Consider the following 25459-nt stretch of genomic DNA (forward strand, 5'->3'; position numbering starts at 1 on the left):
TCAGGACTGGAGGGGGATGTCAGGACTGGAGGGGGATGTCAGGACTGGAGGGGGATGTCAGGACTGGAGGGGGATGTCAGGACTGGAGGGGGATGTCAGGACTGGAGGGGGATGTCAGGACTGGAAGTAACTCGGCAATGCAATCCGGGCTATCCACAGGGGTGAAGCATCACTGGGTCACTGCTTACAGCATACATGACGCCTATCCATGATTTGATAGATTTATTTATTTCAGGTACTTGTTTAGCGCCGTCAATTTACTCCGCGCTTTACATATATATTGTACATTCACATCAGTCCCCGCCCCCGAGGAGCGTACAATCTAAGGTCCCTAACTTACATTATTATTATTATACAGGATTTATGGCGCCAACAGTTTGCTCAGCACTTTACAAAATAAGGGAGACATTACAGAACAATACAGTTCAATACAAGAGGGTTAGGAGGGCCTGATCCTGGGAGCTTACAATCTAGGAGGGAGGGGCTAGTGGTACAAAAGGTAGTAACTGTGGGGGATGGACTGGTAGGAGGAGTAGAAGATTCCATTATTAGCTGAGGGCAGGATAGGTTTCCCTGAAGAGATCGGTTTTCAGAGATCGCCTAAAAGTGAGCAGAGTAGGTGATAGTCTGATAGATTGGGGTAGAGAGTTCCAGAGGATGGGGGAAGCTCTGGAAAAGTCCTGGAGACGAGCATGGGAGGAGGGGTTCCCTGTTTACATGTGATCAGCTGTGATTGGACACAGATGATCACGAGTGAGCCGACATCTTCGGCTCTTTCCGTGGATCGGTGATCCCCTGTGTCCGAGGGATACAGCACCTGCGATCGCCACGCTCCGGGAGCCACGCATGCGCGGTTGGAATGGGAGGACGTCATATTACTATGATGGGTGGGAGGTGGTTAAGGGTTCCTTTGAAACTCCATTATATTCTGTATATTTCTGAGCTTTGGTTTTTTTCCAACTTTAGGTCTCCTTTTCCTGAGGGAGGAGACAGACGACTCGGTGTGTTCCTGCGGCTGGGCTGACCGGTGGTTGCGGACAGCTGCTCAGGCTGTACAAAGCAATGACAGGCTGACATTGGCCTCCGCTGATCTTTGTGTGTATTTTGCACATCGGGTTACCTGCGGTTAGCAATGAGTCTGTGTGCTGCACTGTGCGCAGCTTCTCCCTCCATTGCCACACGGGATTCTTGCGAGAATATCTGTGAATGGGAAGTAGGGCTGTGCTGACATCACATGTTGCTGTGCTATTGCCTTACAAATGTTTTAGGCCGGATGCGGCTCGCTGGAAAGAGCAGAAACAAGTTAGTCGCATATCCCGCTGTTCACGTATACAAACCTGTGTGTCTGAACAAAGCGGCCAATTCACCTTGAATGTGGCGGGCGGTCCCGGCGGTGCCCTTGAATGTGGCGGGCGGTCCCGGCGGTGCCCTTGAATGTGGCGGGCGGTCCCGGCGGCGCCCTGAAATGTGGCGGGCGGTCCCGGCGGCGCCCTTGAATGTGGCGGGCGGTCCCGGAGGCGCCCTATTCTAAAATGTAAAAAAACAATTGTGATAGTTGTATATAACGCAGCAACTTCCCCACATCTTGGACATCCAACGTTATTCTTCCAACACAAATACACATTTGCCGCCTGGTACTGACTAGTATCCTGTTGTTTCTCTTCTGTTTTTCTCCATCACTGAGCTGATGTGACCCCAGCACTGATGGAGAGGGGTGGGGGAGGGTCAAACAGGAATACTGTGCAGGCAGCTGACATCCTCAACTGATGTCATTGGTTGTCGGGACGGGCTCGGTGGGGGTCTCTGGGCTCGGTGGGGGTCTCTGGGCTCGGTGGGGGTCTCTGGGCTCGGTGGGGGTCTCTGGGCTCGGTGGGGGTCTCTGGGCTCGGTGGGGGTCTCTGGGCTCCCTGGGGGTCTCTGGGCTCCCTGGGGGTCTCTGGGCTCCCTGGGGGTCTCTGGGCTCCCTGGGGGTCTCTGGGCTCCCTGGGGGTCTCTGGGCTCCCTGGGGGTCTCTGGGGCTCCCTGGGGGTCTCTGGGGGTCTCTGGGCTCCCTGGGGGTCTCTGGGCTCCCTGGGGGTCTCTGGGCTCCCTGGGGGTCTCTGGGCTCCCTGGGGGTCTCTGGGCTCCCTGGGGGTCTCTGGGCTCCCTGGGGGTCTCTGGGGGTCTCTGGGCTCCCTGGGGGTCTCTGGGGGTCTCTGGGCTCCCTGGGGGTCTCTGGACTCGGTGGTGAAAGGCTGTTCTGTGCATATTCAGCATTCATTTAAAAGCAAGCCCTAATTTGGGCCAAAAGAAATGTGTATGAGAGTCCTCCAAAGGACCAGAATTCTTGCAGTGGCATGAAGCATGGGGATTGGGGGGGCTGGCATGGGGATTTGGGGGGCTGGCATGAAGCATGGGGATTGGGGGGGCTGGCATGGGGGTTGGGGGGGGCTGGCATGGACTTTAAAGTCGTATTAAACCCAAAAGCAACTTTTTTTTTTTTTTTTTTTCTCCATTCGACTCCCCCCCCCCCCCCCCCCCCTCGTTCTTTCCAGTGACTCGATCGGTGGTGAAGCCATCACAGTGACACTCATGGATTTGCGTTTTTTTATCGGTTCCCATCCTCCGGGGCTCACGTTCTGTAAGAGCCGACATGCGTTTAGAATGGGTCCAGCCCATGCAGTCGGATGTACAGAAATGTTTTCTAGAACCAAACAAGCGTCTGCATTTCTGCGCGGCTGCTAGTTGTTCGCTGTAATTATAAACGTTGTAAATGATTGTAATTATAAATATTTTCTTGTCTGTGGCGGCATTTGTAACGTCGCACGGTCTCTGCGCAGGAAAATTGGATCATAAGGACGACGCATGGCTGGCTGCATGGAAATGACAGGATATGAATGTCTGTTGTGTGCCGGGTATGTCGTTTATTGGGGATCCGTCACCTGCTTTCCCATTGGACAATTAAGTAGTAAAAACTCCAGGACAGCGGCGTCTACGGTCGGGATCATTTAACCCCTTCATGCCTAACGGTAAAACCAATCTGAAAGCTGAAGTAAAATTCTACAACTTTTGGGCGTTCATTTGGTGGTAAATGGCAGTTGATGTTTCCTGACTTTTTTTTTTTTTTTTTTTTTTTAATTTTGCTTTTTTTATTACCATAACCAATCACTAAAGAACAACCCAAAATTTTCCAGCTCTTGACAATCGCAGCGATACCACATGTGTGGTGTTTGTGGTTTGTGGCTAAGTAAGTCCTGGCAGTACTACAGTTGGCTTGAATCCCAACCACGGCACCACCTGCCTGGAGTTTGCATGTTCTCCCTGTGCCTGCGTGGGTTTCCTCTGGGTACTCAGATTTCCTTCCACAATCCAAAGACATGCTGGGAGGTGAATTGGCTCCTGTCTAAATTGTCCCTAATATGTGTATGTATGAATGTGAGGGACCTTAGATTGTACGCTCCTCGGGGGCGGGGCCTGATGTGAATGTACAATATATATGTAAAGTGTGGAGTACGTTGACGGCGCTATAGAAGTACCTGAAATAAATAATAAAAATTAAATCTATCAAATCCTGGATATGCGTTGACTATCCTGTAAGCCGTGACCCAGTGATGCCTCACAACCTCTGGATAGCCCAGATTGCATTGCCAAGTCACTTCCAGTCTTGACATCCCCCTTTGGTCGCCCCGCAGCCACATACCGACGCGTTTCGTCTCTCCGAAAGATATGCTGAGAGGTGAATTGGCTCCCGTCTAAATTGGCCCTAGTCTGTGTAAAGTACCTATAATGAAAAAAAATACTACCGCCCAAGAACAATAGTGCACATTTTTTGTGTTTTTACCTAAAACACACATAAACTGACACTGATATCAATTAAAAAAAATCCTGACCTTTGACCCTGACCTTGGCCTAACCACTAGATCAAACTTTGATCTAAGTATCCTATTTCTTAACATTTCTTTTCTTCTTTCTGCAAGGAGATATAGATACAATGTATCACCTCCATTTAGAGAAAAAAAAGGGGGGGGCACTCCCAGCACTGAGGTATGCAAGTATGTGGGCCCGGTCCTGTGAGGCTTCATATGTGACATCGGCATGAAGGGGTTAAAGTGTAACTAAAGCAAAACTCCTTTTTAGTTTTGGATGGAGAGGATTGGACCCTCCTGTCCCCTTTATTACTGTCTGTGCCCCCCCTCCCCCCTGTGCCCCCGCTAGGGAGATTTATCCTCCCGAATTGTCCTGTTTACTGTTGTCACAGAGCGTGAATGAAAGAAAATCCCAGAAAAGTAATGGAGGGTAAATCTTCCAGTGGGGACGCTAGTTTGGGTGACCTGGGGGGCCCCTAAGGAATTCACGTAAATTACACGGATTGTCACTTCCTGTTTGGGGAGATTTCCCCTCACTTCCTGTCCCATACCAAACGAGACACAGGTGGCAAAGAAACTTCTCGGTTATACACTCATTGGCCACTTTATTGGGTACACCTGTTCAATGGCTTTGTAACACGGAGTGGGGGAGGGGAAAGTCAGAGGGGGCCGGATGAAGGCGGAGTTAGGAATACAATGCCTCCCTGTTGCTCAGTAAGGAGCACTTCCGATCTGATGTATAGAGGTTACTATAGCAGCCGCAAACTTCCCTGCTACAGCGACGTGCAGACAGAGGGCTGGAAGCGCCGTCTCTCTATTGCACAGGCGATCCCTCACTGCGCATGCGTTTCCAGCCCTCTGTGTACACGTCGGATCGGCTCACTGCGCATGCGTTTCCAGCCCTCTGTGTGCACGTCGGATCAGAAGTGCTCGGCTCACTGCGTATGTGCAACCGGATGGCATTTGTACTGCATGTGTGAGATTTCACATGACGGCGAGTTGGAGCAACATGGATGAACATGGATGTAGAGATAAAGTGACGGCCGAAACAACATCAACTTCCATGCAGCGTCGCATCCCCATTGAGTTCAATGCAAAAACGCCCTATGAGTGACTTTTGGGCCAGGTTGCGCCCCCCCCCCCCCCCCCCCCCCCCCCGAGTGACCTTTGGGCCAGGTTGCGGATTCATCATCAGACACTGAAAACGATTTTGCGACTGAGCTCAGCGATGTGTGAACTTGGCGCTATATTTCACATTTCAGTGTTTTTGGTTCGATTATATTATTGAATTAAATTATTTTGTATGATTATTAAATTATAATTTATGATTTCGTGTTACAAGTTTTATCCTCCCGGGAGGTTTACTAGACTCTTGTTGGGACAGATTTCAGTGAGATATTCCTAAGAATTACAGGCCTACAATAAAAAAACATTTCCATGCAAAAAAAAGTACCGCTTTGAGCACAGAAACCCTGACAGACCGCTGGGGGGGTTAAGGTGTTGTGTTTACTGTCTTTCTCCCACTGGGTGCCCCTAGCTGTGCACTTCGGGTGTTGAGTTGTCACGTTTTGTTCATGTGTGGACGCCCCGATTCCTGAAGTGTGTTCATGTGTGTGGACGCCCCGATTCCTGAAGTGTGTTCATGTGTGTGGACGCCCCGATTCCTGAAGTGTGTTCATGTGTGTGGACGCCCCGATTCCTGAAGTGTGTTCATGTGTGTGGACGCCCCGATTCCTGAAGTGTGTAAATATCTGTATTTTCAGGTCAGTAGTCGTTCCGGTTTGCATGGCAGCCGTCTAGTCTTGGGTGCAAAGCCCGGCTAGAACATCTGTCCTGCGTCCCACGGGGGAGGGAGCCGTTCTCTGACAGAATCACCCAGTCGGGGTGACCAGCGTTCCGTGTCAGTGCTTATATGCACAGTTTTGCACTCACATGTCAAAGTTGCATAATTGTGTTTAGACGTTACCGTTGGGCTCCATGCACATGGGGGGGGGGGGGTATGCTGGTAACATTGCCGGCGTAAAGTCGCGCTAAAAACATGAGTCTCAGTGGCTTTTATCGCGTTTGCATTTTTAGCGGGTTTTTTATTACCAAAAAAAAAAAAATTCTTTTCCCGTTTTTCAGCGTTTGTGTTCCTAGAAACCCTCTGGTCCTGGGTTTATTTCTAGCCAAAATACGTCCCTGCCAAAAAACATTCCGGTCTGTGTGTACGGACACATAGGAGAACATGCGTTGATTCCAGTCTGTGTGTACGGACACATAGGAGAACATGCGTTGATTCCGGTCTGTGTGTACGGACACATAGGAGAACATGCGTTGATTCCAGTCTGTGTGTACGGACACATAGGAGAACATGCGTTGATTCCAGTCTGTGTGTACGGACACATAGGAGAACATGCGTTGATTCCGGTCTGTGTGTACGGACACATAGGAGAACATGCGTTGATTCCAGTCTGTGTGTACGGACACATAGGAGAACATGCGTTGATTCCGGTCTGTGTGTACGGACACTGAGGAGAACACGCGTTGATTCCGGTCTGTGTGTACGGACACATAGGAGAACACGCGTTGATTCCGGTCTGTGTGTACGGACACATAGAACACGCGTTGATTCCGGTCTGTGTGTACGGACACATAGAACACGCGTTGATTCCGGTCTGTGTGTACGGACACATAGGAGAACACGCGTTGATTCCAGTCTGTGTGTACGGACACATAGGAGAACATGCGTTGATTCCAGTCTGTGTGTACGGACACCAAGGAGAACATGCGTTGATTCCAGTCTGTGTGTACGGACACATAGGAGAACATGCGTTGATTCCGGTCTGTGTGTACGGACACATAGGAGAACATGCGTTGATTCCGGTCTGTGTGTACGGACACATAGGAGAACATGCGTTGATTCCGGTCTGTGTGTACGGACACTGAGGAGAACACGCGTTGATTCCGGTCTGTGTGTACGGACACATAGGAGAACACGCGTTGATTCCGGTCTGTGTGTACGGACACATAGAACACGCGTTGATTCCGGTCTGTGTGTACGGACACATAGAACACGCGTTGATTCCGGTCTGTGTGTACGGACACATAGGAGAACATGCTGGGGGGTTACTGGATGTAGTAAAAAACATCAAAAGCAGCCGCTGTAAAAACGTCCCGTGTGCAGGACGACTTAGTTTTGCCCTCAGTCACTGAGGGATTAAATTGCAACTGGCATTTAAAGAAATGAGTAACTGTCACTTCTGATATCTTTATCAAATGTCCGTCCGAAAGCCGGGTCCTCCTGTACTTCCAGGGACTCCTTGAAGGCCGAGCGATAGTGTGTGGGCCCCAGTCCCGGTAATGGCGCGCGGGCCCCAGTCCCGGCAGGTCAGCAATGGCCGCCCTGGTATTTCTCCTCCTTCGATCACATGGAACGTCTGGGTCCTCCTGTACTTCCAGGGACTCCTTGAAGGCCGAGCAATGGTGTGAGGGCCCCAGTCCCGGCGGTGGCGTGAGGGCCCCAGTCCCGTCCGGTGGCGTGAGGGCCCCAGTCCCGTCCGGTGGCGTGAGGGCCCCAGTCCCGTCCGGTGGCGTGAGGGCCCCAGTCCCGTCCGGTGGCGTGAGGGCCCCAGTCCCGTCCGGTGGCGTGAGGGCCCCAGTCCCGTCCGGTGGCGTGAGGGCCCCAGTCCCGTCCGGTGGCGTGAGGGCCCCAGTCCCGTCCGGTGGCGTGAGGGCCCCAGTCCCGTCCGGTGGCGTGAGGGCCCCAGTCCCGTCCGGTGGCGTGAGGGCCCCAGTCCCGTCCGGTGGCGTGAGGGCCCCAGTCCCGTCCGGTGGCGTGAGGGCCCCAGTCCCGTCCGGTGGCGTGAGGGCCCCAGTCCCGTCCGGTGGCGTGAGGGCCCCAGTCCCGTCCGGTGGCGTGAGGGCCCCAGTCCCGTCCGGTGGCGTGAGGGCCCCAGTCCCGTCCGGTGGCGTGAGGGCCCCAGTCCCGTCCGGTGGCGTGTGGGCCCCAGTCCCGGCGGTGGCGCGCGGGCCCCAGTCCCGGCAGGTCAGCAATGGCCGCCCTGGTATTTCTCCTCCTTCGATCACACGGAACGTCTGGGTCCTCCTGTACTTCCAGGGACTCCTTGAAGGCCGAGCAATGGTGTGAGGGCCCCGGTCCCGGCAATGGTGTGAGGGCCCCAGCAGGTCAGCAATGGCCGCCCTGGTATTTCTCCTTCGATCACACGGAACGTCTGGGTCCTGGCACATTGCTGCTCCTACCTGGTCAGGCCTTTAGGTTGGACAGGGAAGTCCCCGGAAGCCATGTGGGATCTCATATTCTTTGGCTCCAGATGGCACTTCAGGGTCGGTCTGGTTACAACATGTACCTGAGTGTTTGTCGGATCCGTGTTTATTCCTGACCTGGTTTCCTGGCAACTCAGCCCCGTCCTGTGAAACCTTTTGTCATGCGATGTTAGTGCGCCGCTCTCACCGAGGCGAGGAATAATCGCGGCGTCTAGATTAAAGGCGGTGTGACGATGACGGCCGCATCTCCAGAATACTGATCTCCCATTTATGTCTCCTGTATTACCTGCATTATAGACCGCGCTCCTCCGACTTCCATGCGTTGCTGAAATTCCTCCTTTCCATTTCTTGTTTACTGAAAATAGACTTCATGCAGAATAAGGCCTGGGGCCCCTTGGGGTCCCTTCACAGCGTGTGGTGGGACTGGCCTGTCCTTCCAGTGCACTTCCCACCACAGGATAGAACACAATGCGGTGACACCATTGAATTGAGCAGAAGGACTGCGGGCAGGTCGCTGGCCGATCCAACGCTATGAAATGTGTGACGGTTCAGTAACCGCTTCCTGTCCACCCCATGACAGAACTACTGCTACAGGGCGACACGGGGCGCAAAATCACGTGTGTGTGGGAGGGGATCGGCACGAGGTGGCCAGTAACTGGAACCGATCCCCTGTATGGCTCTCTGCAGCAGCTGAAAACCGGCTTCTCCTCTCCCTCCTGCTGGCTTTCAGCTGCTGCAGAGAGCCATACAGGGGATCCGTTCCAGTAAGTGTCGCCCCTCCACCATGCCGATCACCCTCCCAGTGCACTGTACGTTTCCCCTGGTGTTCCCCACCCCCGCGGTGTCAGCTTCCTTCTACTTCCCACCGGTAGCTGCAAGCACACAATTCAGAATAGAGAGAGGGGGAAGGGTCTGCTAAGTGTCACATTTACCAGCCCTCTCCTTTCCTGAATAAACACAATGACAGATCAATACCAGTCACTCACTGTGTTCATTCACATCCGAAGCATAGTAAACTGTCCTTTCTTTTTTTAGGGAGCAGAGCCCTGTCAGGATGGGGGTATGGGGCCCCTTAGCACTGTCAGGATGGGGGTATGGAGCCCCATAGCACTGTCAGGATGGGGGTATGGGGCCCCATAGCACTGTCAGGATGGGGGTATAGGGCCCCTTAGCACTGTCAGGATGGGGGTATGGGGCCCCATAGCACTGTCAGGATGGGGGTATGGGGCCCCATAGCACTGTCAGGATGGGGGTATGGGGCCCCTTAGCACTGTCAGGATGGGGGTATGGGGCCCCATAGCACTGTCAGGATGGGGGTATGGGGCCCCATAGCACTGTCAGGATGGGGGTATGGGGCCCCTTAGCACTGTCAGGATGGGGGTATGGGGCCCCATAGCACTGTCAGGATGGGGGTATGGGGCCCCATGCAGCTCTGATAATGGCACTTGAGCATTGCTGCTCCTGAGGTTTGTTCAGTTGGATTATCTGACACCATTTATTTCTCTGCTTTGAGTGATGAGATTCTGGTGCAATGCCACAGCAACCAGACATTGATGCGATGCCGGGGTCACTTGTGGAAGGCTCACGGAATGAACTGGCAGTGTGCCTGGGGCTTTATTGTGGTTCGAATCGACCCCACCCCCCCCCTGATGTGACTGAGCAGCGTTTCAGGCGTTTGATAGGATGGGATTTATTTACGGGAAGACGGCAGAATTCATGTAATGACTGTGGAGAGCGTGTGCTCTGGTCTCCGGCCAAGATGGGACCGTGCGCACATCATGTCAATGTTTTGTCCTGTGCCAGCAGAAGGAACCGTCTACATGAAGCCGGTGCTTGCATGGTCTGTGATGTGGGGATGGTGAAGGTGCGGCGGGCCTGCGATGCGGGGACGGTGCAGGTGCGGCAGACCTGCGATGCGGGGACGGTGCGGCGGGCCTGCGATGCGGGGATGGGGACGGTGCGGCGGGCCTGCGATGCGGGGAAGGTGCGGCGCGGCGGACCTGCGATGCGGGGACGGTGCGGCGGGCCTGGGATGCGGGGACGGTGCGGCGGGCCTGGGATGCGGGGACGGTGCGGCGGGCCTGGGATGCGGGGATGGGGAAGGTGCGGCGGACCTGCGATGCGGGGACGGTGCGGCGGACCTGCGATGCGGGGACGGTGCGGCGGACCTGCGATGCGGGGACGGTGCGGCGGGCCTGCGATGCGGGGACGGTGCGGCGGGCCTGCGATGCGGGGACGGTGCGGCGGGCCTGCGATGCGGGGACGGTGCAGGTGCGGCGGGCCTGCGATGCGGGGACGGTGCAGGTGCGGCGGACCTGCGATGCGGGGACGGTGCGGCGGGCCTGCGATGCGGGGATGGGGACGGTGCGGCGGGCCTGCGATGCGGGGACGGTGCGGCGGGCCTGCGATGCGGGGACGGTGCAGGTGCGGCGGACCTGCGATGCGGGGACGGTGCGGCGGGCCTGCGATGCGGGGATGGGGACGGTGCGGCGGGCCTGCGATGCGGGGATGGGGACGGTGCGGCGGGCCTGCGATGCGGGGATGGGGACGGTGCAGCGGGCCTGGGATGCGGGGACGGTGCGGCGGACCTGCGTTGCGGGGCGGTGCGGCGGGCCTGCGATGCGGGGGCGGTGCGGCGGGCCTTCGCTTTTCAAATTGTCAGAATGTTTTGTAGAGCAGTAAATCATAACAATGTCGGGTCTCTATGTGGGCCGTCTTCTTGTATTGACTCATCGCTTGGCCAACCTTTCTTCTTCGACTGTTTTTGCTGCAACTTCTGTCCAGTTTCGGAGCTCAATGGGGCAAATTGTAGAAGTCTGTATGCACCAATCAGCCACAAGATGACCACCACCCACCTAATGAGTAGGTCCCCCACAAAAACAGCCCTGACCCATCTCACCATGGACTCCACTAGACCTTTGAAGGTACCCTGTGGTATCGGCACCAAGCCGTCACTACCTTTCAGTCCTGGAAGTTGAGGTGGGGCCTCCATGGATCAGACTCCTTTTTCCTGCATTTCCCAACGATGCTTAACTGGATTGAGATCTGAAGGCCAAGTCAACACCTTGAAGACACCACCTGCCATTGCTCTGTGGTCTAGTTCTGATGCTCGTACCAGTTTTAGGCACTCTGTTCTGCAGAAAGAAAGCAGCTCATCCATGCTGACAGGAGATCTGTGTTTACACCCAGATCTCTTCCCCTCTCAGCTTCGCCGACAACCACGGAGTCCCGGGTGAAAATCGCTGACCGTCGCCCGGTGATTAACATCCCTAGGAGCCAGCCAATAGCAGCACGGGTAGGGCAGCACGCACGCCCCCTACTCAGCAATGCAAAATCACATATATTTACGTATTCTTGCCCAAGCGAAGCTGCCCTGTAGCAGTACATCTTCTATGGGGCGGCGGGCAGGCGGTTAAACTACAGCGCCCATCATCCTTGCACGGGACCATTTTTGGCAGTTGGAATTGCAGAGAAGTGATCTGGGTGGGATTGGGCATTTATGGGTGGTTTTGGAATCGTGGTCAACCAACAGGGTCAGCAAGTATATTTTGTAATAAAACCGGTGGAATTCTAATATGGAGCTCTATGGTCAATGTGTTCTACATTTTGCCTGATGTCTGTAGCCATTTAGCCGTGTGTTCGAGTCTTGGAATAAACCTTCAGCCAGTGAGATCGGATTTGCCCTTTACACTCTGCCCTTTTGCCCTTTACTTTCCGCCCTCTGCTCTCCCGCCCTCTGCTCTCCCGCCCTCTGCTCTCCCGCCCTCTGCTCTCCCGCCCTCTGCTCTCCCGCCCTCTGCTCTCCCGCCCTCTGCTCTCCCGCCCTCCCGCTCTCCCGCCCTCCCGCTCTCCCGCCCTCTTGCCCTCCCGCCCTCTTGCCCTCCCGCCCTCTTGCCCTCCCGCCCTCTTGCCCTCCCGCCCTCTTGCCCTCCCGCCCTCTTGCCCTCCCGCCCTCTTGCCCTCCCGCCCTCTTGCCCTCCCGCCCTCTTGCCCTCCCGCCCTCTTGCCCTCCCGCCCTCTTGCCCTCCCGCCCTCTTGCCCTCCCGCCCTCTTGCCCTCCCGCCCTCTTGCCCTCCCGCCCTCTTGCCCTCCCGCCCTCTTGCCCTCCCGCCCTCTTGCCCTCCCGCCCTCTTGCCCTCCCGCCCTCTTGCCCTCCCGCCCTCTTGCCCTCCCGCCCTCTTGCCCTCCCGCCCTCTTGCCCTCCCGCCCTCTTGCCCTCCCGCCCTCTTGCCCTTTCGCCCTCTTGCCCTCCCGCCCTCTTGCCCTCCCGCCCTTTGCTCTCCCCGCCCTCTTGCCCTCCCCTTGGTGCGGTTTCTATTCCTTCAGCCTTCCTTGTTTGTGCTTTCCTAGTGCCAGATCTTTCAATGTGTGGTCTGAGTTAGCAGAAGGCTGGTTCCTGACGTGACGCAATCAATGCGGCTTCTGGAATTCTACACCAGAATGAGATCAATGCTAATAACTTGTCACATTCTTGTTACTTGTAATGGGAACTATTTATGTTTTTTAATAATTCCGTGTTTTTTTTTCTTCTCTTTTTAGACTGTTGATGACGAAGCGATAGGGGAGTAAATGAAGGTCAAGTAGGGAAGGCAAAACGATGCCCAAGGGTGGGTGTTCTAAAACACCACAGCCAGAAGAATTCTCTCTAAGCTACGACATGGTGGAGAAACAAACCGGGAAAAAGGTACAGTATGGCGGCCTGTGCTGATCTATGGTTCGGTCTGCTCGGGGTTCTGCCGTCTGAAGGCTTTCCAATGAAAATGTGTCAATCTAGTCTGTGAGTGGCTGTTGGAGTATTTCAGTACATCTCTCCTGTACATGCGACTTTCCCCATGATGGGGCTCTTTAACCCCTTGACGCCGACGTAACACAAATATGCGGCCTCACGGACCTGGGCTTTGCTTTTGCGTACCTGTCTTTGTGTTGGGAGCGCGCCCCTCAGCGTGCTCCCAGCACCGAGACCGCGGTGTCACTGAGAGCACCGGGTCCCGGGTCACATGATCGCTGTGATAGCCTCTGATTGGCTATCACAGTGATCAGTCACTGTGCAGCCCGGCCCCCTTGTTTTTTTTCTCTCTCTCTCTATGAATGGAGAAGAGAGATACATTGTATCTCTCAAACTCCTGTCAGAGAGAAGAAAAAAAAAAAGTTTGTAAAAAAAAAAGAGAAATAAATAAATATTAAAAAAATAAAAAATAAAAAAAAATACCTAGATCAAGGTTTGATCTAGTTCAGTGCCAGGGTTAGTGTTTAGGTCAGGGTCAAGATTTAAAAAAAAATTGGTATCAGTGTCAGTTAGTGTTAATGTCAGTGTCAGTTAGTGTTAGTGTGTTTTAGGTAAAAAAAAAAAAAACAAAAACAAAATGTGCACTATGGTTTCTGGGCTGTACTCCGGGTACAAACAACAAATAACATACACATATATGGTATCGCTGCGATCGTCAAGAGCTGGAGAATTTATTTTGGGTTGCTGTTTGGTGGTAGGTTATGGTCATAACAAGAAACACATAGCTAAATAAAAAAAAAAGGATGCGGGTGTGTATGCGAACACCCTGAAATCGGTGTGATGTGCAGAATCGGATCACAAAGGTGTGAATACCCGTGCGATCCGATTCTAGTGCGGACCCAAAAAAAGGGTCCTGCGCCTATTTGGTGCGATTAGAGCCATACACAATGTACGACTCCGATCGCACCGCACACAAATCACATGTGATCTGCAGAGGAATGCGGTGCGGCTCCTGTGCGAATCACATGCGATATACCGCACCGCATGTATGTGAACCCGGCCTAAAAAGGCTCGTAGTACCAATATATATTGAATGCAGATACAAAGAACCAAAGTAGTAACTGCGCTCGTAGGATACGAAAATGTATGAGCTGCCAGCACAGCGCGAGATTGTTCACCGCGAACGATATGTATACACCACGAAAATATCAATGTGTCCAAAATAAAGTGTTGCAAGAAAAGAATTCAATCTTCAATATATAACTACTTCTCCGTGCCGCCACCACCATCCACTCAAATCTGCTACCGAACGCGCTAAAACAACGCTTTGAGGTTGCATCTGGATCCTCATTCCCGGCCCTCAAATCTCTCCCCCTATAGAAGTGGTCGCCACAACTTTCACCCCCCAGCCAAGGATCCATGCATGCGGGTGAATGCCAGTAAACATCACATACTCCACATAGTGTGAAAAACATTTATTCAGCCCGGGTTCGTATATGTGCGGTATATCGCATGTGATTCGCACAGGAACCGCACCGCATTCCCTGCAAATCACATGCGAGCTGTACATTTTGGCTCTAATTGCACCGCACCAGAAACACACTGGAACCTTTTTCGGGTCCGCACTAAAATCGGATCGCATGGGTATTCACACCGATTCTGCACATCGCACCGCTTTTTGCCAACCGCTTTCAGGGTGTTAACATACACCCACAGCTGTTCGCATGAACAGGGTGTGATTCTGATGCGGTTCGGAATTCACACAAGACGCTGCGATTTCTGCACCGCATCAGCGTGAACCCGGGCTAAAGCTACTAACATTGCATTTACAGACAAAGCAAGATGAACTGCGCTGTCTATAATCACCCAATCTAAAAATGTCTGTTTCACTTCCAGTAAGCCGTGAGTATGTCATAACACTCCACCCTACGCGTTTCGTCAGATATCCTTGGGGCGTTTATGATGAAACGCGTAGGGTGGAGCCTGTTGTGATGTCGTCATGTTTTACCAGAAATGAACCAGAAGTTTTATTGAAGATTGAGCACGGGTTCACACTGATGCGGTGCAGCACATCGCATGTGCTATGCACATGAACCGCACTGCATTCCTGAGAAATCACATGCGATTTCTGTGGTGAAATTTGAGCTGTACATTTTGTATGACTCAATTCTCAACACATCCGCTCCAGAATGGTGCAGGACCCCTTTTTTTTTTTTTTCACGCACTAGAATATGATCATATGGGTGTGATCTGATTCTGCACATCGCACTGTGTTTTGCAAACTGATTTCAGGGTGTTTAACTTAAAATACACACCCACAGTGGTTCGCATGAACGGGGTGCGATTATGATGCTGTGCGCAAATCGCACAGAAACTGGTGCAAAGTCAAATCTGTGTGAATCTGGGCTCAATTCTCATCTTTCAACACTTTTTTTTTTTTTTTTTTTTTTTTTTAATTTAGACTTTTTAATTTGGACACTTGTTTTGTTTTGCTTTTGTGGTTTAATTGCAGTGCATCGCATTCTATACATACAAATATACTTGTGAGAAATCTAGCGAGCTACGGCATCTGAAAAAAGTTAGGCAAAACGTTTGTTTTGGAGAGTGTTTGGAAGGGTTGTGGTTTTTGTTTTTTTGTTTTTATACTTGGTATGTGTTGCTGTTTGAGCGATTCCTCACTTCCTCTCCCCGGGGCGGAGGAGGAATCTCTATCACTGAGCCCTGGATGGCAGCAAGACCTGACAGTTCTAATCCTTCCCTATTCTATCCTAATCTACAGGGAAATGTAGGCTATAAATACTTTCATTCAGGCGTCCTCTGATGGGAAATCGCATGCATTTCGTGTTGCAGGGCTTTGACACTTTCAGATTGTGTTTGACTCTGTTCTTGGTTGGCACCTTGTTAGATCCAGAGGCAATTTGCAGCTGCTGGTTCTGGAACTACAATTCCCAGCATGCCCTGCTAGCTGCTGATGCACAATCCTGCCTTTTCTCTGGCCTGCATTGGAGAACCTATGGAGTGATCACATCTGAAATTCCCTGGACTTTCTTGGTTGCTTGTAAGATGTCTCAGTTTAAGAATCTTGTTTTGTTTTTGAGATAGATAGATATATATGTGTGTATATGTGTGTATATATGTGTGTGTGTATATATATATATATATATATATTTGTGTTGAAAATAATAGCCGTCAGACATCACTAACCGGATCAATCACTGTTTTTGGTGGAAATGATATTTCTACATGGCAAATAATTTCCTAGCAGGTGTAGTAGAGTCATAGAAATCCAACAGACCCAACAGTCATGACATGCATGCTGCTGATTCTGTGTCATTGAATCGCTCATTGAAAGGGGCGTGTTCACAATAATAGCAGTGTGGAGTTCTATTAGTGACGTCATTCATTCTTTGATAAACAGGTGGCAATGATTGCCCTTATTTAAGGAAGGAAGGCAGCAAATGTTGGACATGCCGGTTACAGCGCATTTCTCTCTGAAATTCTGAGGAAAATGGCTCGTTCCAGACATTGTTCAGAAGAACAGCGTACCTTGATAAAAAAGTTGATTGGAGAGGGGAAAACATATAAAGAAGTGCAGAAAATGATCGGCTGCTCAGCTAAAATGATGGCAAATGCTTTAAAATGGCAACCAAAACCTGAAAGACGCGGAAGAAAGCGAAAAACTACCATTGGAATGGATAGAAGAATAGCCAACATGGCGCGGACTCAGCCAACAATCAGCTCCAGGAAGATGAAAGAAGGTGTGACGTTCCCTGTGAGGACTCGGCCAACAATCGGCTCCAGGAAGATGAAAGAAGGTGTGACGTTCCCTGTGAGGACTCAGCCAACAATCAGCTCCAGGAAGATGAAAGAAGGTGTGACGTTCCCTGTGAGGACTGTTACAATTAGAAGACGCCGATGTGAAGCCAAGCTATCTGCAAGAAGTCCCCGCAAAGTCCCACTGTTGGGAAAAAGACATGTGCTGAAGAGGTTACAATCTGCCAAAGAGCGCATTGACCGGCCTAAAGAGAAATGGGGCAACATTTTGTGGACTGATGGAAGTAAGATTGTTCTTTTTGGGTCTAGTGGGCGGAGACAGTTTGTCAGACGACCCCCAAACACTGAATTCAGGCCACGGTACACTGTGAAGACCGTGAAGCATGGTGGTGCAAGCATCATGATATGGGGATGTTTCTCATACTACGGTGTTGGGCCTATTTATCGCATACCAGGGATCATGGATCAGTTTGAATCCATCAGAATACTTGATGAGGTCATGCTGCCTTATGCTGAAGAGGAAATGCCCTTGAAATGGGTGTTCCAACAAGACAACGACCCCAAACACACCAGTAAACGTGCAACATCTTGGTTCCAGACCAACAAGATGGACGTTATGGAGTGGCCAGCCCAATCCCCGGATCTTCATCCAATAGAACACTTGTGGGTGACATCAAAAATGCCGTTTCGGAGGCAAAACCAAGAAATCGAGAAGAACTGTGGAATGTGGTCCAATCATCCTGGGCTGGAATACCTGATCACAGGGGCCAGAAGTTGGGGGACTCCATGCAACACAGATGTACAGCAGTCCTCAGAAACAGTGCGACTACAACCAAATATTCATGAAGTCATTCAAAGGAAAGCAAAATCTTCAAACATTTCTCAGTTTATATAGTGAATGTTGGAGTTTGTAAAGAAGAATACAAACACGGCCATTTTTTTGAACCGTCTAATATTCACTTTTCTTCCATTTTTTTTAGAGGAACAACACAATTTGATGTATTTTTCTTCATGTTGTGATTTGGAATAGAATGTGTCGTGTTCCCAATGCATTTGTGTGGATGGAAATAAAAGGATTAGAAGGATTTGCAGCTTTAGTCACTTTCATCACACGGATATTATTTTGAACACAACTGTATATATATATATGCGTTTGCTTTGAGCCCTGGTTTGCACAGAAAACACTGCGAATTCCGCACCTCATCAGTGTGAACCCGGCTCAAAGCAAACTAGATACATAAAAACAAAAACAAACACCTAGTTTTCTTTGAGCCGGGTTCACACTGATGAGGTGCGGAATTCAGTGTTTTCAGTGTGAATTCTGCACCGCATCAGACTCGCACCTCGTTCCTGCGAACCGCTGTGTGTATGTTAACACCCTGAAAGCGGTCTGCAAAACGCGGTGCGATGTGCAGAATCGGATCGCATAGATGTGAATACCCGTGCGATCCGATTCTAGTGCGGACCAAAAAAAGGGTCCTGCATGTTTTGGGTGCGGTGCGATTAGAGCCATACACAATGTACAACTCTGCAGATTACATGAGATTTGTGTGTGGTGCAATCGAAGTGCAGTTCCTGTGCAAATCACATGCAATATACTGCACCGCATATCTCTTCAGGGAAGCCTACCCCACCCCCTGCTAACTGCCAATCTCCTCCACTCCTCCCACCACTCCATCCCCCACAGCCACTCCCTCCTGTACCACTACCCCCTCCCTCCTAGACTGTAAGCTCCCAGGATCAGGGCCCTCGAGCCCCTCGTGTATCGCATTGTATTGTACGGTCTCCTGTATTGTCTCCCATTGTAATGTACAGCGCTGAGCAAACTGTTGGCGCTTTATAAATACTGTATAATAATATCTCAGCCTGAGCGAAGGCTCAGTTCTCACTACTGCGATGCGACTTTGATGCATTTTACACTGCGAATTAGTCCCATAGAATATGCAGCCGCACCATATAATTGCGTGTAAATTGTAGTTCGGGAACCTTTTCCAAAATCGCACCAATCTGAGTCGCATCGATGAAAACGATGACATTTCCTTGGCATGCAATTCGGTGCAATTCAGGTCACAATAAAATGCTCGCTAGTGTGAACCTGACTGCAGCGGCCGCATGTGACGGGTTACAAGGAACAGCCGAAGGTTCAGGATCAGAGGAGGTGCTTGTTGTAACCACAGACCTGCTGCAGACCTTTTGTGTCGTTTCTTTGATAAAGTTGGATTTGATGTTTCTGCGGTAACTGAGCCCCGCCGGCCTCTCCATGGGAGCCCATTCAGGTATTCATGGAGGTAATTGTGGCAGCTGAGAGCTGAAATGGAGAATCATTTCCCCGCTTTGTTGCGTGTTTTTTATTTTTTTTTTTGCCTGAATTTCCATCGGCTTCTTCTGTTCTAAAACTGGATATTATTTATTATTATTATTCAGGATTTATGACTCCAACAGTTTGCTCAGCGCTACAATATATCGATGTGTTTGCCCACCTGACCAGATTCACCAGCATGGAGGGCCTCATTCACATTTGCATTTTGTATTCTATTGCAAAAAAAAACGTTGCTTCACAGTGCTGGCCAATACCGTACGGCTGGTTGATATCGGTGTGTATGGTAAGATATGCGCGTGAAACTGCGTCGCGTCACAATATAATGTGAGATCACAAAAAAGGATAAATTGGGTTTAGGGTCGGTCACACTATAGAAACTCTGTCCAGATGCGTTCCGCATGCGTGTTTTTGGTGCATTTTTTTACGTATTCCAGTTCATTATTTTTCCCTCCTTTCTCTTAAATTTAAATAGGGCACTCGGGCACTGCCTGAGGGCCCGGGGTCAGTAGGGGGCCCCATGAAATGCCCCTAGTACCTTTTTTTATAGGCTTTTTTTTGGGTGTGGTTTTAGTGTGGGTGAGGACACGGGGCCCCATGATCCCCTATTGCCCGGGGGCTTCATGAGTTGTCAGTCCGCCCCTGATAGGGACATGTGCGTTCCGGGGTGTTTTTGATGCGTTTTACTGGATTCCAGTACAGTTCTGTTAAGGAAAAATGCAGCTTTTGTCTTTGCAACCGGAACTGCAAGCGCTGATGTGACCGATGACACTGACAACCAGATCACCTGCTTTCTGTGCGTTTTTGGATGCAGAAAAAAAGCAACTGAAACGCATGGAGTGTGAACCGGCCCTCACTGTGTCAGATTGGCAAACATTTACATGATGTAATAGAGATTGTAAAAACCGTTGTCAGCGTTCCTTGTGTCGTGTTGGGGCCTCGGAGACTCGGAGCTCCAGCTGTGGTGCCGCTGTATGACGTCATCCTGCTGGGTCTCTGCGGCTCCTGTGTACTGCGCTGTCCTCTGGTGTCACCTGGACATGCGATTCTAGTGGGAGGATTGCCCTGGCGGGCTTCCCCCCCGGAAGTCATGTGGAAGAGGTGCAGCTCTGGATGCTACAAGCACTCTGCCTTCTCACCCTGCCAGAGTCATCGGAAAGTCATTGAACATTCGGCTGCAGGTGGGCGGGGCTCACTTGTTAACTTTTCCTTTTTAATTGTCTATTTGCACATTTGTGTCTTTACTTCTCCAATGTATAAACCCGCTTTAGCTGAAGAAATATTCAGAGCCGTTGTGTATTGGAATCGAGATGAATAAAATGCAGCTGATAACTCCTTGGATATGATGGCTCCTTTTTCCTTGTTTGGGTTTTTGTTTTTTGTTCTGTTGCTGTGTTTTTGGTTTTTGGTTTATTTTTTGTTCTGTAGCTGTGTTTTTGGTTCGTTTTTAATTTTTTTTTCTATAGCTGTGTTTTTGTTTTTTTTTTTGTTTTTTTTTTATCTTGTGTTTTGGTTTGAGGTGTTTTTTATTTTCTTGGTTTGTTTTCAGGAGTACATTTTCTTCAAAAGCAGAATTTTCCCATTAACACTGTCAGAAATCTTCTGTACTTCTAACTTCCTGAACTGACATCTCGAACAGCGTAGTCATTTTTTTCCTCCACCGCTTCTGTGATCTTGAAAGCAATGCCCCTCCTGTGTAATGGAGAGGAGTGACTCCGTGTACATGAGCCAACCCTGAGCACCGGCCGCGGGATAACGCAGTACCTGCAGTCCGTGGTTTTGGTGCCTTTTGTGTTTTCTTGCAGCCGGCGGTCAGAACGTTCCTCTCCTGAATACGATTTTTCTGCGTTCAGAAGAGGGAGGTTTAGCCTCAGCTAGATGCAGAAGCTCCTAAACTCTGCTAAAGGTCTCCTAGATTGTAAGCTCCCAGGATCAGGCCCTCCCTCCTAGATTGTAAGCTCCCAGGATCAGCCCCTCCCTCCTAGATTGTAAGCTCCCAGGATCAGGCCCTCCCTCCTAGATTGTAAGCTCCCAGGATCAGCCCCTCCCTCCTAGATTGTAAGCTCCCAGGATCAGCGCCCTCTAGTCCCTCTTGTGTTGAACTGTATTGTTGCTGTATTGTCCCGCTCCATAATATAAAGCGCCGAGCAAACTGTCGGCGCCATAAATCCTGTATAATAATAATAATATAAATCCTGTATAATATAAATCCTGTATAATATAAATCCTGTATAATATAAATCCTGTGCAATAATAATAATATAAATCCTGTGCAATAATAATAATATAAATCCTGTATAATAATAATATAAATCCTGTATAATAATAATATAAATCCTGTATAATAATAATAATAATAATAATAATATAAATCCTGTATAATAATAATAATATAAATCCTGAATAATAATATAAATCCTGTATAATAATAATAATATAAATCCTGAATAATAATATAAATCCTGAATAATAATATAAATCCTGAATAATAATAATATAAATCCTGTATAATAATAATATAAATCCTGTATAATAATAATATAAATCCTGTATAATAATAATATAAGTCCTGTATAATAATAATAATATAAATCCTGTATAATAATAATATAAATCCTGTATAATAATAATAATATAAGTCCTGAATAATAATAATAATAATAATAATAAAGGCCGATGTGGTAGATGGACACACAGGCTGTTATGGAGTTGAGGAGCAGCAGTGTACATGGAGCCTAAGGCCCCGTTCACACGGGACTTCAAAGTCATGTGATTTTCATTGCGACTTTACAGTGCGACTTGATGCGACTTTGGATGAGTAACTTTGATGCGACTTTGGCATTGACCGAGGATGATTGTGCTCTTCAAAGTCGCATGTACATCAATTAGTTGTGACTTTCATGCATCTCTGGAGGGTTTACATTGAAGTCTACGGCCCTCAAATCGAATGAAACTTGAACCAAAGTAGTGCAGGAACTGCTTTCAAGTCGCGGAGATAATGGTACTCATTAGGAAACATGGGGTGTGACTTTGGACCCCACGGTCACATGACAGGTCGCACGAGTGTGAACAGGCTTACGTGATTTGGTCTAATGTGAGCCTCGGTGGGGTTCGGGTCCCTCGTAGCCGTCAGACTGAAAGTTTAAAAAGCTCCAGTGAAAGCAGAAGAATTGTTAGAAATGTCCGCCATTTATTCTTTTGGCTGCAGCGTGTGTGTGTCTGCGTGTGTGTGTCTGCGTGTGTGTGTCTGCGTGTGTGTGTCTGCGTGTGTGTGTCTGCGTGTGTGTGTCTGTGTGTGTGTGTGTCTGCGTGTGCGTGTGTGTTCCAGATTAGGATAGGTGGGGGATATACATACATAACTTACAGCGATTTCCCCCCGTGTGCTGGAGATGGGTGCGGGGGCATAACAGGCAGATCTGTGGGAAATAGTTCCATAGTTAGTCTGGCTGAAAACTGACAAGTCCATCCAGTTCAGCCATAAACAAAAAAACAAGTTCTAATCCTCCACCCACAGTTGATCCAGAGGAAGGCAGTGATGGAAGGTCGGAGGGCATTATGGGCGGGGCGAGGAGGGTATGACATCGGAAAGAATAGTTAAGTAACCATTTTGAGAGTTAAATTATCTTTTCATAATGAGCAACAAAAAAGTCCGAGCTTTACAGATGTGAGATCAGGTGGAGGAGTGTGCCATGTGATGCCTGTTAACCTGAACAGCGGCGGCACTGTGGGCTATGGAGGTGGTGGGGATGATTTGGGTGCCGGGAGGGGTTCACACACATGAGCCGGGTCTTGGGTGCCGGGAGGGGTTCACGCACATGAGCCGGATCCTGGGTACCAGGAGGGGTTCACACACATGAGCCGGATCCTGGGTACCAGGAGGGGTTCACACACATGAGCCGGGTCTTGGGTGCCGGGAGGGGTTCACACACATGAGCCGGGTCTTGGGTGCCGGGAGGGGTTCACACACATGAGCCGCGTCTTGGGTGCCGGGAGGGGTTCATGCACATGAGCCGGATCCTGGGTGCCAGGAGGGGTTCACGCACATGAGCCGGATCCTGGGTGCCAGGAGGGGTTCACGCACATGAGCCGGGTCCTGCGTGCCGGAAGGGGTTCACGCACGACCCGGGTCCGGTTCACACACGACCCGGGTCCGGTTCACACACGAGCCAGTTCCTGGGTGCCGGGAGGGGTTCACGCACATGAGCCGGGTCTTGGGTGCCGGGACGGGTTCACGCACATGAGCCGGGTCTTGGGTGCCGGGACGGGTTCTCGCACATGAGCCGGGTCTTGGGTGCCAGGAGGGGTTCACGCACATGAGCCGGGTGCCGGGAGGGGTTCACGCACACGGGGCGGGTCCTGGGTGCCGGGAGGGGTTCACGCACACGGGACGGGTTCTGGGTGCCGGGAGGGGTTCACACGGGGATGCTGAGAAGTGTAACCAAAGGCAAAACCTATTTAGTGTCAGTTTAATATGGAGGGATTGGAACACGTCATCATTTATTATTATTATTATTATTATTATTATTATTATACAGGATTTATGGCGCCAACACTTTGCTCAGCGCTGTACAATATAACGAAAGACAATACAGTAACAATACAGATCAATAAGAAGAGAGGAAGGCGCCTCTAAGTGCAGTGCTGACTATTCCCTTCACACTATGTCAGGGTTCCACTGGGGCTCAGGTCTGAAGGAGCCTATTGAGCGCGCTCCGAAATGCGTTACCGCCCCCTTCACCTGCTACATCTGACTCTGCTCTCCAAGCTTCATTTTTGATGCACATCCTGGACTCTACTTCCTGATCCTATAGACAGTTTGCTGCTGGACGTCACACCTGGATCTATACCACACCTGGATCTATACCACACCTGGATCTATACCACACCTGGATCTATACCACACCTGGATCTATACCACACCTGGATCTATACCACACCTGGATCTATACCACACCTGGATCTATACCACACGATGAGTCTTTTTAACTATATCTCTTGTAAGTGCAATTTATCCATTTACTAAATAAATTGTCAGTACTGCACTTAGCGGCGCCCTCCTCTTCCTTGTTACTGCATTAGAGCCTTGCTTCCACTCTAAGAGCTGCCTCAGTGTTACGGCTCCCATCCATCCATCCATCCATCCCTGATATCCATCTCACACCTTTATCTTACAGCTACAGAGGTTGGGCTCCAACAAGCGCTCCCTATATAATATACAGTTCAATACAAGAGGGATAGGAGGGCCCTGATCCTGGGATCTTACAATCTAAGAGGGAGGGGCTAGTGGTACAAAAGGTAGTAACTGTGGGGGATGGACTGGTAGGAGGAGTAGAAGATTCCATTATTAGCTGAGGGCAGGATAGGCTTCCCTGAAGAGATCGGTTTTCAGAGATTGCCTAAAAGTGAGCAGAGTAGGCGATAGTCTGATAGATTGGGGTAGAGAGTTGCAGAGGATGGGGGAGGCTCTGGAGAACACCTGTCATGTTTTTATTGCTGTCAGTCCCCATTATGGACATTTACCGACTCGACTTGTCTGGGAGACTGAATCCACTCAAAGTGAAAGAAGTGGGATGAAGCCCCTCCCCCAGCCCCCCCCCCCCTTTCCCTTTAGGGTATTATGTGAATGTGATAGAATTGGGCGGTCGTCTGCAAAACATTGCTAGTGCCGTGTGCACAATATAAGTAAAGTGTACACCGTAGATCCTGCGCGTGTGCGGGGGGGGGGGGAGAGGGGACCCCCGGCGCGTGTGCAGGGGGGAGAGGGGATCCTGTGCGTGTGCACAGAGTAACATTTCATTCAGTACTGCACACTGCAGCTCGATGTCAGTGAATTGGGACCCCGTACTCTGTATAGGAATCTCAGGCCGGGCATGTGTCGCACGGCGCTCTGCGCGGTCATAGATCACTTATTTCTAATGTCTTTAAACCAGTTTTAATATTTTAGCACTTTTCAAGCTGACTGGCGGAATCAGCCGCACAGGTTGTCATGGTGACTAAAACATGGATCGTGCACCCAGATGAAGAGGGGCGTGATGGGGGGGGGGGAGGATTTCAACCTATTAATCCAACCAAAGATTTCTGTGTTGGGGGGGTCAGGAATCCTAGCCGGACAAATCCTAGATGTGTGGAGGGGTGAGATATAGATATATATAGAGATAGATAGATATATATATATATTTTCATTCAAATATTTTCTTTTCCCCGTCTATATTAATCTGTGTAAATGTAGCCAGAGCCCCCCTACAAATACTGCTTCTCCCTTCCATGTTCCCTCCCTGGCTCCCCATACGGGGCCACATTCACATTGGCGTGTTTAGAATCTCCAGCAGAATGGCTGCGATTTCATAAAGTTTTGCTAAAATAACAAATCAGCACAACAGCGTGTTCAGGTTCCATTCTGTTCAGGTTCCATTCTGTTCAGGTTCCATTCTGTTCAGGTTCCATTCTGTTCAGGTTCCATTCTGTTCAGGTTCCATTCTGTTCAGGTTCCATTCTGTTCAGGTTCCATTCTGTTCAGGTTCCATTCTGTTC

The 25459-nt window shown here is 50.2% G+C and overlaps 1 protein-coding gene across 1 annotated transcript in view; it reads left to right on the plus strand.

Annotated features, from left to right (window-relative positions):
- Positions 1–12655: 12655 nt before the first annotated feature.
- The window catches only part of ANKRD11 (ankyrin repeat domain 11), a 65746-nt gene continuing 52942 nt past the window's right edge, over positions 12656–25459 (plus strand). Inside the window, exon 1 of the mRNA XM_089667753.1 lies at positions 12656–12795. Coding sequence (XP_089523879.1) covers positions 12709–12795 — 87 coding nt within the window. The 5' untranslated portion in view covers positions 12656–12708. The remainder of the gene's footprint in view (positions 12796–25459) is intronic.

This window comes from Staurois parvus, unplaced genomic scaffold, assembly GCF_062004578.1.
Source record: "Staurois parvus isolate SC_StPar_1 unplaced genomic scaffold, SC_StPar_1.0 ptg003552l, whole genome shotgun sequence".
Taxonomy (NCBI): Eukaryota; Metazoa; Chordata; class Amphibia; order Anura; family Ranidae; genus Staurois; species Staurois parvus.